General features: G+C 41.6%; 1 protein-coding gene across 2 annotated transcripts; it reads right to left on the reverse strand.

Annotated features, from left to right (window-relative positions):
• Positions 1–44: 44 nt before the first annotated feature.
• Positions 45–14,991, reverse strand: LOC119450326 (tubulin epsilon chain). 2 transcript variants are annotated; one of them, XM_037713759.2, is made up of 13 exons: positions 14,723–14,991; positions 14,475–14,561; positions 14,293–14,372; positions 13,924–13,992; positions 12,399–12,514; positions 11,285–11,406; positions 10,724–10,790; positions 10,083–10,203; positions 8,622–8,773; positions 7,471–7,611; positions 5,292–5,432; positions 3,615–3,789; positions 45–1,228 (listed from the first exon to the last, which is right to left on the reverse strand). In XM_037713759.2, exons 2-13 carry the CDS (start codon positions 14,497–14,499, stop codon positions 1,073–1,075), a joined length of 1,365 nt encoding a protein of 454 aa, XP_037569687.1. In that variant the 5' UTR covers positions 14,500–14,561; positions 14,723–14,991; the 3' UTR covers positions 45–1,072. The 2 variants fall into 2 exon arrangements, with proteins under 2 accessions (XP_037569687.1, XP_037569686.1); XM_037713758.2 differs by having other exon boundaries at positions 14,475–14,566.
• Between the last annotated feature and the right edge of the window lie 94 nt (positions 14,992–15,085).

Here is a 15,085-nt window from a genome sequence, read left to right on the forward strand (position 1 = left end):
CAGGCCCATTGCATTGTTGAAGAGACCACAAGTTGAAATCCTTTGTGAGTTGTCAGTGGAACACATCTCAGCTTTATTGCCAAATATGTGCATAAATACAGAGGTTGCAGCCAAGAGGCCAACCTGCTGTCGTAGATAAAAAACAGTGGCTGCAATTCAAAAGGCAAATACCTGGACATAATAAATAGAGCATCTACAAATTGATGAAACAGTGTGTACATATAATGCTTCACCCATCAACTAATGTATACACAAAATGGCAGGTGTAAAATGTGACATCATGGCAGTGTATTACCACAAATGCCATACTCTATAATACACGGTACAATACAATACTATCCAATAAATGCCAACAGTATCGTTACTTACAAAATGATCAGGTTGCTTTTCATGAGGTGATATGAAACCTTTATGTTCTATTGTTTACCAGTGCGGTAGAACAAATACCAATGAAGAGGCGACCTTTTGCATGTATTTCACCTATTCAATGGTGTACTTGTGACACGGCAGTGCAGAGGTATCGCAAATATCTTGTGCTGCTTTGTTGTAATTGTAAGTTAATTGTAATGTGGGCATAAACCACAGGCATGATACGAATACAACTTTTTTTTAAGCAACATGTTGCATGTGTAGGCAGCATCAATTCATTGTCATAAATATAAAACGAGTGAGCGCTGGCTCTCGGACATCATATCATAGTAGGTGCAACATTATGCTAAAACAATTCACTGATCGAATGCCTACTTAAATCTGTTACAAAACCATTAAATATTCGGCACTACTAAATGGTGCAGTCAATAAGCGTAACTTGGCACTAATGCACATGCATACCTAAGTGGTCCAATACCATTTCTTCTGCTACACAATACCGCTACATAAAATCAGTAGGAGTGAGCTTGCCTTCAAAGAATCCTAAGCTCGGGTGTAAATTTAAATTGTTTTGATTTCAATCAATAATGGTCGATAGTATTGCACCAAAGACGGCGATGGTATAAATGCGCAAGTAGCAATATAAAATACTTGGGACCCAAATAGAGCATGCAGTACTGCTGCTATGGAGGCACATTTAGGTTCACAGGGAAACTTTGAGCCTGGGAATAGTTAGCTTGCTGAAGTCGGTGGCCTCCATAGATCGGTACATGGCTGACAATTCAGCCAAGCTGGCCAGGGCCTCTTGGAAGTGAGATTCCTCCATGGAAGGCACTTGGAGAAAGTGGTGCATATGTGCCTGCAAAACAAAGCAATGGGTATAGCCACGAGTGAAGCCCCATCATGTCTAGCTCGTGCCATTCACACTTTCTCCACTCTAGCAAAATCTTCCAGAAGTTAATAAAGTTCTCTTAACCCCACAATGCTCTACGGATACGCTTATTTTGATACCTTGAAATTCTCATTTACACGTGGGAAGCAGCTCAAGGCCCATAGTTAGCGTTCTTTATATCCTTGAACGAGTTCTCAGTTTTGGGTAGTTGCGGAAACCAACGACATTAATTACTTAATCAACTAGCATTTCATTGTTTTTTGTACTTTTATATCTGGCTATGATGTACTCCTTGTAGCCAGGTATAAAGGTCAACAAGTCGTAATTTTCCTAGATGTGGGGTGCTGCTCAGGCTTTCTGGGGTTAATTAATGCTCATATACACTGAAGGGTGGGGATGCTCACGACATTCGTTGATCTTCTGAACTTCACCTTGCACACATGGCAAGCACATGATACAACGTGTACTGGTTTGGGTTTAATTAATGTAGCTTTGTAATTTCTTGCTGCCCTCGACATTGAAGGGATGTGTTTGGTTAACAAGGACATGAGTGATTGAAGATCCTTAAGGAGAAACTTTGTTCTGCACCGGATTTCAATTAGATTGGAGATGGCATGATTGGCTACGATAAGTTGGCACTATCACTACAAAGCAGAATATCATGACATTAAAAGCATTGGCAATTTACGAGGAACATAGATATCCAAGATAATATAGGCACCAGAGCACAAGGACCATAGTTACTTGTGCACTGCCACCATGTTCCTCCCTTTTGACTTTGAGGAATTTCACGCACATAAACACAGCAGCAGCTGGACTTGATTTTATGTGAGCTTCTACGAAGCCTGTCCTGAAATTGCAGCATTATCCTAGCCTTCTTTTTGTGTGTGTTATGTCGGCAAATAGGCCCCCACTGCTTTGTGACAAGTTGAACATTGTGAATTCATTACCACTCTCTATATAAGGAAATTCTCATCAAAATAAGTGGAGCTGCATTAGTAAAGTACCCGTTCTACAATACCAAACAAGCAACATGAGAGGAAGGCTTTGTAAGCCAGAAAAGATGCAAAAACGAAACACTGGTAGCGACACTGCCTTGAAGTTCCTATACCAGCTTGCCACGACGTTGTAGATTTCGATGGCATCTGCTTGGGCCTAATTATACTACGCTGTATTCTAAAGGAGCAAAGAGTGAACTTCACAAGTTTCAAAAACTTGCACTACTACGGCCTAAATATGAGAAAATACAATGAAATCCATGACCTCACATTGACATACTAGCGCTGGAGTTTCAGCACGAAATTAAAAAAAAAAATGTTTCAGCTTCATTTTCTCTTTTAGTAACGAACTTCTGACAGGCCCCCCCCAAATTAACATATAATGGCAATAACCGAAATTTCGGACTCTGAACAGTGTTTCACGCATGAACACCACAATTTTGGTTGCTGACAAAGCAGCGCTGGTTAGGCCCAGTGCCGCTGCAGTGCGGCCGGTGGAGTGACTGGTGACAAGCCATCGCGGGAAGCTTGCTGCCAATATGTTTGCACTCGTAGACCTTAACGGCGATCAAGCGTGAGATCAGACGTAAGGGGTAGTCTGATAGTTGTAGTAGCAAGGTATGTATTGTGTCCACTGTGTCCGAAAAGTCTGTCGGCGGCGTGAGCGCTTTTTATGTTTGTGCTCATAGGTCTTAGCGGCAAAGATTGTTCCGAAAGCACATGCACAGGCTATAAATTGACGACCGTAGTAACGAAGTACGGATCCATATGCGGTCTCCTCCATCTCCAAAAAGTCCGTAGGCAGTGTGCATGTGTTGGCCAGTGGCTTGGCTGAACTGCAGTCGGCAAGCCATGCAAATCTCGTGCGAAAACACCGATCACATAAGTGCATATTTAAGGCAGTGCAGAGTGTGTGTATGTAATTTATTGTTCACACGCCTCGTATCAGCACAGCAAGATGTTGAGGGGTAATCTAAATCCACGGGAGATACTTTGCTGGCTCGTTGGAGCTACCCAGCTCGTGTTTTTGTTTTTTTCACATAGACTTGATGTTGATTTTTTTCCCCGCCGATATTACGTGTATGCTTAGAACGAACATCGGATATAACGAGGGTATTTTCTTGGTCGATGCAACTTTGTTATAACGAGGTTCAACTACTATCAGCAGTCTTCTTTACTCTATTGATAGTTTTAAAAATACCATCAATAGTCAATTTACTGATAGTGTTGCATAACCTGCACATATGCGTGTATGCTCTTGCATTCAGTTTACAAAGTAAGGACATGCTCGACAAGGTTATTTATATTTTTTACTTGCACACTTGTTCAACGTTTCCAAGCCTTATAGTACTTGCCTTGCGATTATACAGCTTGAGGAATCCAGACCTGAGTCGGCACAGAACATGATGGAAGGAACTGGTGTTGGAAAGTGTCAGCAACGAGTATCGCTGGTGTACTGGTGCCGCAGAGCACAGGCCTGTCTTCCAGCCATCCTGGTTCCAGTGAACAAACTTGAGGCCTGCTCGCAATCTGCATTCAGGCAAAATTTGAAATGCAACGTGAAGGCCTGCCAACCTTGAAATATAAAAAATACTAGTGGAAGCCAAAAAAAAAAAAAGAAAGAAAATACTAATATTTGGCAGAGTACACTAAATAAGTGTCATATTACTCAAGATGTTGCCTGTATACTGTGAAACCGTTTATTTTTGCACGCCTTTAATTCAAAGAATTTTGCGGTTGGAGAATGTAATATTTAAAGGCACGTGAAATTTTCAAGGAGGAAATATAAATATTATGCTGAAAACTAAAAATTTATTTTCCCAGGTATTTCTGCTGGCTCTATCCCCTAATATGTGGCGCCATTGATTTATTGTACTTGTCTGTGCAATATCGTGCTAAGCCAGTCCTCTCAAATGCTGAGCAGCAAATCTCTGAAATCACAGAGAGTGCCATACTTCAATGAGCCATGTGGCATGCAGAAGCTTCATCAGTGGGGCTGTTAGAGGTACTTTGTCATCTTTGCCCAACTTCAGCTGCGTCGCATTTGTGTCAGTGCACTGCATTAATTTGGTTTTAAAAGATGATTAAAAAAAGAAACGCAAAGAAGGTTTTTGGTCCAATAGAGCCATATGGCACAAGGCCAAAATCGCCGAAGTTTAGTAGCCGCGAATATGCCCAAAGTCCAGCACATTAAAAAAATATATATATTATGCACACAGTTACCATTGCCATGGCAACATTGCACGTGTAATTTTTGCAGTGTAAACGACAACCTGCACCTGTTGCCTTGATCACACTCCATTTACCACTATGAATAAAGTGCCATATTAACTCCTGCTGTAAAATAAAAAAAAAGACAGCAAAGATTTGGATTTGTTCCTTTATACTTGTACAACTCAAAAAGAGTACAGAAGCTATAAAAGTGTGCAGTGCAGGGCTGGCCACTATTGTACTGACACCATATCGTCATAACATTCTCATTATTACATATAGCAGCTGCTATAGTTTACCACTCTTACACTGAGAAGAGGCTTGGCAAGTCGGAAGTGACGCAACAATGAAACACCGGTGGCACCGCCGCCTTGGAAGTTCCCACACCAGCTTGCCATGGCATCATGGATTTTGATGGCATTTGCTCGGGACTAGTTAATCTCTTAACAGTAAAGATGGACTACACTGCATTCTAAAGGAGCCAATGACATTACTTGGCAATCTTCACAACTTTTTACTGCCTCACAACGGCCAAAATACAAAAAAATACTTTGAAATTCATGACATCCCACTGACGTACTGGTGCTGAGGTTTCAGAGTGAACTTTTGCACTGGCACACTCATGCTTAATAGCAGAATACCAATTGTCCCAGAGCTGTCAGAATGGATGAAAAAGTTATGCCACATCAAATTTTACATTTCAGCATAACCTGCAGTGATAGTACGCAAAAGTAATAGTCAAATGCTGTTAAGACAGAGCATGGTATGCAATACTTAATACAGAGGTCCAAAATAAAGTAGTACAAAGCTCGTAGGCTTGCCTCTCAAGGTTCCTGCGCATGTCAGCCATACAGACATCTCCTCTGGCCAGAAGTGCACAGGACAGCATGGTTCCCTTCTTGATATCGCAGTGCACTAGCTGGTGATATGGGCTCAACGCATCCGTGAACATCTGGTCCAACCTGACGGTGAAAAATTGTTCCCGTGCCATTTTTTAATCCTCACTTATACACACGCAAAGAAACATGCAACACATGTTCAATAGATGTCACGACACTAAAATTTTAAGACAATGCAGTTACGCAAGACACCAGGAGATAATTATACAAAAACAATAACTTGACAATGACAGCTGACAGTGCAATCTTGCAACAAACACTAAGGCTGGAAAGTTCAAAACAAATCTGATCAGGCCTGCAGAGTTCAAGAAATGTGCAATTATAGGTTTATAACAGATGACATGAGATGCAAGATGCTGCATCTTGCATAGAACAGGGACCACAACAAACAATGCACTCTCTACCATCTACCAATCACAGTTCAAAATGTGCATTGCAGCTGTAGCCCCCTAGTAAGCGTGCTGACAAATATGAGGGTGCTGTGTCCCTTTCTCAAGCACATTGTAAAATATGAAGCACAGCAGTAGCCATCGACCAGGTGTGGTGCTAAACATCTGTGCCCATTTATAATATGGTTTTATGCCATCAATTGAAGCAGCTGATGCAGCTTGGTGTTAGTGTACTCAGGAGCAGTATTTACGAGCGATCACTTTCACAAAATTTGGCTGACCCGGCACATGGTGCGTCGGCGTATACGGCCGAAAGCGCATGCTGCCGAACGCCTGCTATCTTTGCACAGTGCCAGAAATGCCTTCGCTCGTATAGTACTTAGACGTGTCTGGTGCCGAGCCACACATCTCACGAAAGTGATCGTATCTCCAAAAGTGATCGCTTGAGAATACCGCTGCAGTTCACACTTCAAAAGAGGGGGATGTGTGCGACCCCACCCCCCAACACATGCCGGCAACACTTTCCCAAACAGAAGAGAACAAAGATTTGTGTAATGTGCGATGGGTACTAGCATTTTCAATTTCAACTATTTCTGGTGCCTTTTAAGCACAAGCCGCTCTCATCAATTACTGGTATATTTGTGTTGTCTGGATGTTGTCCAAATCTTGATCGTCATTTGATTAAGTTTGTCGTAATCTTTCTTTGTTTCATGAACAATTGCAGTCTTAAGTATTTAATCATCGTATACTTCTGCTCTAGGCTAATGTATGGCAATGAATGCACAATGGGACTCATACAAAAATCACCAGCCCTTCCCCTGACGAGAAAATGGGGGTAAGCGAAGCTTGCTGTGTGTGTATCTAACCTTCGTGGTGATGTTCTTTTTCTCTCTCTCTCGTTATTTCTTTTTTTCTCTTTCTTTCTCTCCCTCTCTTTCTTTTTCTTTCCCTTTATTTCTCTTTCTTCCATTATTTCTCTGACCTTGGTGGTGACTTTCTCTCTTTCTTTCTATTTCTATCTGTCTTTCCTGATCTCTCTCTCTTTCTTTCTCTCTCTTCTTATTTCTTTCTCTCCATATTTCGCTCTCTCTTCCTTTATCTCTGTCTTCTTTTTTTTTGTCCCTGGTATGTGCCATTGAGCTTGGACCTTTTCTGCACTATCGCCAGGATCGGCCCACTTTTCAGCGTGATACCGCCACTGCTACCACCACCGCCAACACTTGTGAGCCTATAAAGCTTCGTTTAAAAAAAGAGCCACAGTGTACTGTAGGACATTATTGATTTCAAGGTGTTTAAGGGTGTGGGAGAAAGGTTCTTATAAGGTGCTCATAATTAATATCACTTTTTTGCTCATATAACATAACACCGTATTCAGCATCTGAGAGTAGATGTAAATTTAAATGTATACTGCAAGAACATATTTTCTGAACCCGACTGTTGGTTCGCCAACGGTAAGCGAAAAAGAAAGAAAAAAAGAGTTCCTGCTGCCCCTCTTCACACTCCCCCCCCCCCCCCCCCTTTCTAGGCTGGCCCATAAATCTGCCTCTTGCTAGGGCGAGCATGCCTGTAGGTCAGCTATGACGGCACATTTTCGAAAATATGCGCGCCGGAATGTTCCTTACAAAGTGCCTTAGATTTGCCAATTAAGAAAACCCCAAACTAACCTTGGTTATTAAGTTCTCCATGGTTAAATAAACAAATAAAAGGTGCACCTGCGAGGTGGTAGGTTGACATCTAGAAGCGAGTAAAGCGGTGTGATGCTGGACACCAGGAAATGCAGCTTAGGATAGGGCACCAGGTTGGTGCAAACGTCGTTCATGTCCACGTTGAGTGTGCCCGGAAAGCGCGCTGAACTGCAAATGCGGGCGATGCCTCATTATGAGCACATTACACAGGATCACCGATTCACCAACATGCAGCAGGCATTAATGCATCAAGTACAAAATTAATAGCCCAACTTTTAGAATCGGCAGCCTTGTTGGCATCTTGTCTAGTCAGGTACAGAAAGATGATACTTATTGCACAGAACCTAACAGACACAGGCATTTTGGCTCTCCTACTACAGCCTTGTTTACAATGAAGTGATATAAGGTAGATGGGAGATTAAGTGTGCACAACACAGATGGCGCAGACATTAACAGGAGGAAGATTTTTATTGTTCCAGTTGAGTGTGGAAGTGGACTTCTGGATTAGTAGTACTAATGATTCAAGATAATGACAAAGTTAGATTTTGTTGGTGACCACCATGTTTGCACTAACTCCAATTGGTGTGATAGCCTGCCAGTGCAGAACGTTTGGAAATGATACTAAGAGATACCTTTACGGTGATATTAGCTGCATATGCAGAGTTTATTATCAACACAATGCATGTACTGTGGCTGCATGCCTGCTACATCCTAAAAATAGCACTGATAAAGGCAGGAGGCCCACTTTCATGAACGATCAAGCTTTGTCACATGTGAGAGTCATCACAACACCATTTAAATGAAAGCTGTCACTGTTTTGGATGGCACTTACAACTTTCCTCTGAGTGGCCCCCTACAATTCTTTTTTTTTTTAACATTGTTACAATGTTTTGTCAAATGCCTTCAATTCTGCAGTGTCCCTCTCAACACTGCCCCATCAATGATTGTCCCACATTTACAACAGTATGTGCACTCCTTCTAATTATGCATGGGAATTTATATAGGAGTCACAAACATGCGCCCTGTATTGCATCTGTTTCTGACGGGCAAGGACCAGGGGTTCCTCAGCATGCACTGAAACCTAGCAGTGTTCGTCAAGGTCAAAGGCAGTGCTCCCCAGAGATGTTCCCCAAGTGAAAAGGCAGATGACGGGCACTTCACAGGAATATTAGCCATACCTGGTCAGATGGATTAAGAGGTTGGCCACAATGTTGTTCATTTGGTCGAAAGGTCTGGCTTTCTGTCCAAGGATGCTGCTCGCACTACTTGCAATAGTCTGCTTAGCACTCGCCTCAGCCTTGGCGACGCGATCACAGATACCAATCAGCGCCTACAATAAACGAAGGCACAGGCTCTAGCACAACATGATCAAAGCCTGGTAGAGTGTGTGCGAAAAAATAGCCATTATAAAGGTAGAAAGCAAAATTTGCCAATACAGTGCAAACTGCACTGAAGCTCTGGTGATGCTAAGATATAGAGATGTGCTATCATTAAGCCCTGTTACACCATATCCTATGGTTTCCAATCACATTTAGTTGCAGTAAACATAAAGTAAACTTACTAACAGCATGCGTGGTGTTGTGAGTAGAGTGATGGAATGTCAGTGCTTGCTTTTACTTTTCAGTGGCATCACATAACACAATGTGCATGTGCAACACCTACAGGTGGCAATTACCTCTAGTATACTGAAAATATTTCACAGACATCGACAGAAAAGATTAAATTTAAAAAAATTGTCTGCGATATTTATTTTACCTGAAAAGCTTGAACGCTGAAAAATTTATATATAAGCTACTGTCAAAAACGGCAAAATAACATAACCGATCGCATTACTAAACTCTGGCACAAGTTCAGCATCCGCTGAAACATCTATGTTCCAGCATGTTGCTTTCAGACACATTGTGCACACAGTAACTAATATAATGGCATAGGTCCTGAATGCCATACAGGGATAATTAATAAGTACAATCTTGAACTGAAAAAAAAAAAATATATATATATATATATGCTGCCCTCTAAAAAATACAGCATGAAATCTTTCAATTTTGGTTTTGTTATAGTACAAGCTGACTTTCACTACAATGAATGATTATTGACAAAGATGTACATCCACTTGAATGTGTTCATTTTTTATTTGTTACAGTGGAGGCTAACTCATCAAAAACAGCAATCTGTACAGACAGGACATAGCTAATACAAGATGTTTTTGCTACAGCAACATCCAATGGTACACACACAGGGGCCCCCCTGGACAATCAGTACCTTTATTAAATTTCAAAAGTCTATTTAAAATTGGGAGTTCAATTTAATGCCTTTGGGCCAGGAAAGTATGTGAAATAAATAAATAAATAAAATTGAGATCAATTTTACTTTGCACAGCAAAACTGAGGATTTCTGGCACCATTTCAGTTTCACACAGGCTTCAGTATTATCCGTAACTGTGGTGGCCCTCTTTGCATCTTTGCTTGCCGCAACTAGTCAACAGCATGGGGCAACTGTCCAATTTTACTACACTTTGTTTAACCACAAGTTTTAATGAGCAGGCATGATCATCAAAGTTATAACAAACTTAAAAGAGGCACAGATTTTCTGGATGCCTTCTTATATCATGGAGAGCTAAACTACATTCCTTAGCTTACCTCATTTTCTGCTGGACAGGAAATGTCAGCAAACCTTGCAATCTTTTCAAGGGCAAAGACGGTGTTGTACGGCGATGTCACAACGTCGTCCACAGCAGAGGGGAGCACAGGTACACAAAACCTGGTTCAGTAATGATGTAAGAATGAGTTACGTACCCCATATGACCCATGTTTATGTAACATGAGAGAACAAAAAAGGTCATGTAATAAAAACGCATCTGCTAGTTTTAAAGCAACCCATTTGTGTACTATATGCATAAAATTTACAGAAAATAAAGCAGTCTTTTGAATAACCAGTGACGATATCTTTGTTTTGCAATGGTACCACAGGGTCCGAAGAATATAATCATTCTACAATGTGAGACTTAACTGCAAGTCGGCCTAGTTGGAACAGATTCATTTTCTTAAATTTTTGTGCGCAAACGAACAGAGACGAAGAAAAGGAGAACACAAGGTCCTTGTGTTCTACTTTTCTTCGTCCCTGTTTGTTTGCACACAAAAATTTAAGAAAAAGGACTTCTAATATGTTTTCTCAAGTGCACTTCAGTTGCTGACGTCTTTCACTTTGTTATGTGTGATCAAAAAACTTTAAAATAGAAGACTTCATAAGCAGATATTTATTGTGTTATATAGTTTCGTACCTAAAGACCTTAGGAAATTCTTCACTCAGCATTTCAAGAACAGCAGTCCCCAAGCCAGAACCAGTACCTGAAAGAATTTATCACATCAGAATACAATAAATAAAATCTCAGAAAAGAAACTTGCAAGTTTGATAGTCGTTCGGTGCTATAAGCTATTATCAAGCAACGCTGAACCTAAAGAATATCAAGCACTGACTGGTGATAGAAGCACAAACCAAACAATTTCACTCACTTATCGTAACTGACAACGTTAAGTAATGCGCTTGCGACATAGAGGAGCTTTAGATTTTATGTACGCAAATGGGTTTGGGTACCCAAAGGGATGCCTGGCTTGCGTTCATTTGTACTTCTTTGGCATTTTTTTGTACTATACCTTTTTGCGTTCTTTTGTAAGAGAAGTGATCTGCGTCCCCTAACTTTGCTTATGCAAAACATGTCTCCCTATATCCTCAGGGTTTGTGATATACGTGGAACAACACATGAGTTTCGAGCCAGAAGTAACACGCCCCACTCTGTGAGCATGCCAAATGTCTATAAAAGAAGTACATGAAAGACACTTACCGCCACCTAGTGAGTGAAGAAGGAAAAAAGTCTGTAGGCAACTACAATGTTCGGCCTCCTTTCTGATGCGTTCTGCGATCTTTTCCCGATATTTTGCGCCGTACTCGTGAAAGCCGACAGCCCTGCAAGAAGAAATGTTAACAATCGGAATGATACCTGTGCACACTACTCAAGTTAGCTTATACTAAATGCCACTGTAACTTGGTGTCACACAAGTACTTTCAAATTAAAATGCGGGTTTCTATGTACCATAAACCACAATTTGATTATGAGACACCATTGTGGGGGACCCTTGATTAATTTTGACCACCCAGGGTACGTTCAGCATGCATCTAAATCAAAGTGCAAAAGCATGTTTTAAATTTCATCCCCGTTGAAATGCGGCCGCCACGGCCAGGATCGCACCAGTGACCTCGAGCTAGGCAGTGCAATGCCAGAGTTACTGCAACATGTTAGAGAAACTAATTACCAACAGTGCCCTTGCTATGCCGTGCCTTGCTAGTGCCAGGTTATGCACAGCTTTGTAGATCACCTTTCTTACTAAAGCAGCAGCGACAGGAAGAGAATCAAGGTGCAGCGGCAAAATGCAAATTTTCTAAAGCACTGCCTTCCATGGACCTTCCAAAGCATTCTGGCAAACAAGGAACTTAATTTTTTTTGTAGGCACAACTCAGTTTGGAAGAATCTTGAAAGTGTTAAGTTTAATTCATTTCAGTTTGCGTTCATTATCATTAGATGATGTCAGCAGCACAAACAAAAAAAGCCATTTTGATGAATGGCTAGAAGAAGCCTGCGCCCCTGTTGGCATAGAGCAGTTTGAGTAGTACTTTATAAATGCCTGCTGTACATTGACCATGACATGTCTTGATTAATAAAGTTGAGTGCTCCAAAACCCCACCAGCGCTACGAAAGATGCCATAGTGAGGAGCCCTGAATTAATTTCAGCAATGGAGGTTTCTCTAATGCGCACCTAAATTTAGCTGCATGAGCATTTTTGCATTTCCATCAGAATATGGCTGTCATGGCCAGGATCTACACCCTCAACCTTGTGCTCAGCAGCAAATTTCCACAGCGACAGTGCCAGTGCGCGAAGAGTAAGCATGATGTTTCTTACCAGTTATTCCCCGAGCCTGAGACGTCTGTCACAAACTGATGGTTGCTCAGCATGCCTCCCAGACGCGTACGCCGAATGGAATTAATTACACCTTCCTCCATGTCCACCATGACCACCTTTTGTAATGGAGATAGAGAAAAAAAAAAAGATGATGGGTCACATTCCCCGTCACACTACTCCATAGCTCCTTGACCAACATTGCTGGCCTGCTGTTATTATTTTTCTGCTCTACTTTTGCCTCACTACTTCATGCCACATCAGCAGACTCAAGACATATTAAGTTAGGTGCTACAGCTCATGACATATTAAAAGGACAACATAAGAAAAAGAAATAGGTTGAGCAGTAGTAGTAAATTATGCTTCCACAATAGCCGGTAAAGGTTAATCTTACCAAGAGAGGAGACTTGGTAAGCCAGGAAAGACACCAAAATGAAAAATGGGTGGTGACACCACCTTGAAGTTCCTGCACCAGCTACCCCGATACGTCATGGACTTTGGCAGCGTCTGCTCTGGTCTAGTTCATTATCAGTAAGGATGGACTACACTGTACACTCGAGGAACAGGACACTCAAGCTAGCGAGTTTGGAGAAAGTTTATTGCCCCACAATGACCCAAATACGAGAAAATACTTTGAAATACACGAAGTCACACTGGTGGACTGGCACGCGGGTTTTGGTGCGAAATTCAAGGAATGGAAGTTTGGCCTTTAGTTTCTCTTCTAGAAATCAACCTCCTTTTACTAAATTAACAAGAATAGTGTTTTGAAAGGAGACTTTATCTGTATAAGCTGATACAGCGTTTCTTTTCTCTTAAGTGTTCTTCACTGAAGTAGCTTACAGCTTCTGCTTTAGAAATACTGGATGCAAGTGGTTTGTGTATACTAAAGGGAGCTTAGCGCACCCTCAAAAATAGCGTTGGCACCACTAGGCATGCACAGAACCCAATCTTTTGGCACATCCGGCTGATAAGATTCGCAAAGTATGGGCCAAATTATTTAAATGCTTTATTTAGCAGTCAGAATTACAATTTTGTGAAACACGTATTTCCTCCCTCTTCGGAGCCTGCAGTATCATGAACGAAACTGCAAGCTCCTTGCTGTAAGTACAAGAACAATAACAGGCTCAGATCTTTATCACAGTATTGTTTATAGCAACTGAGCACGTTTATTTACCATGTTCAAAATATGTTGCAGGGCCCCTTCGAGTTGTAAAGAGCACCTGTGTGTTAGTGATGTCAAATACACTAGTAATTCGCTTCAGAGTTTGCCGTCACGTGACGATATAGTTCAATGATTTATATGTCTTAACAAAGTAGCTACTGTTGGTCGTTTTATTTGCAGGATACAGCAAAGAGACTCTTTTTCTCCTGTATAAATAATTATTTGATTTTTTTTACATGTCATCAGTTTAACATTTAACATGTGACCGCGTCCGCAAATGCAGGATCTAATGTCGAAAGACGGAAAAAAATTGAATGTGAGGCGTGCCACACGTGTTTGTGCCTAGTGGATTTTGTTCCCACTTACCCTGGCTCTTAGCTCATCTTTGCCATTCTGCGCCATGCGAAAAAAATTCCACACAGCAGTGTCGGTCGTCTGGAAAGATGCGCGCGAAGCACAATTACAACGCGCTGAAACCAGAAAGCTATAATGTACACGGTTATTAATTGAATAGAAGTTCAAACAACTGTGTAACACCTTTAAAATTGTTCATTAGTTGTGGTCGCTTAAAGGTTACACAAAATTCAAGAAGACAATCTTCTATAGTTAACAGTTATGACAACTGCGAGCCGTTACTTTATTGCTTGTCTAGTTCGTGCTTTCAAAACTCAAGCGCCACTCACACACGTCCGTTCATGTTCATCTTACCCGTACGACACAAGAATGATTCCTTACAATTCGATCTTCGAGCAGCATGTGTTCGCGCAGCACTAGGTCCCAGAATCGACAGCCGATCTGATTTCCGCACTGGCCGACTGTAAAATTAGATAAGTAGGAGAGGTTTGTTCCGGTACAGGCGGCACGATCGCGTTAGGCTGTTCTGCGCGACACATCTTTAGTATATATAATGCGCTCACCTTGCACAACTATTGACTGCGTCATGCCGTAATACTGCAGAGGCGCAAACGCACAGACGTGCGAGTCGTTCGCGCTGTGGCTCCTTCCTACCCTGCACAACAGCAAAACGTCAGCGAGGAGCCCGAGATACAACGTCTTTTTCCTCCAAAGCGCTTGATTTACAAATATATCGACTCTTTAAACAAAGCGTTTTACTTCCAAATAAATGCCAGATTAATAATACATGCAAGTGAAAGGAAATACGTACCGGTAGAATAGTTAAAGGAACTGCATGTGAGTCACGGAGCATTCTTTTCAGGGAGTGCAGAGCGGCCAAGCAGATGATCGTGCGAAACGTGAGGTAAACAGCCTGTCTCCCATGCCATCACCTTATGAAAGCGACTAGGAGTCCAACATGGGTGGAAAGTAATGACAAAATAGGATTCATAACAAAACAGTAAATGCAGCGCAGACGACCAACACAAACTTCGGCGAGTCCGGAACCGCCATGACAGCAAATACCGGCTCACCGGCGTCGTCGGTTGCTATGGAAACAAACAAAAAAAGCCGTCTCTTCTTAGCAGCCATTGTCGCATTTAGACCACAAATGCAAAATTTTCTTCAAGAACGC

Source organism: Dermacentor silvarum, chromosome 4 (genome assembly GCF_013339745.2).
Source record: "Dermacentor silvarum isolate Dsil-2018 chromosome 4, BIME_Dsil_1.4, whole genome shotgun sequence".
NCBI classification, from domain to species: Eukaryota; Metazoa; Arthropoda; class Arachnida; order Ixodida; family Ixodidae; genus Dermacentor; species Dermacentor silvarum.

Excerpts from the sequence above, each read along its gene's own strand:
- LOC119450326 (XM_037713759.2), bottom strand. The coding sequence starts at position 14,499 with ATGACGCAGTCAATAGTTGTGCAAG. Across the intron at positions 14,373-14,474 it reads GCAGTCAATAGTTGTGCAAG|TCGGCCAGTGCGGAAATCAG; the intron begins GTGAGCGCATTA and ends CTAATTTTACAG. Across the intron at positions 10,204-10,723 it reads GAATTTCCTAAGGTCTTTAG|GTTTTGTGTACCTGTGCTCC; the intron begins GTACGAAACTAT and ends TTACTGAACCAG.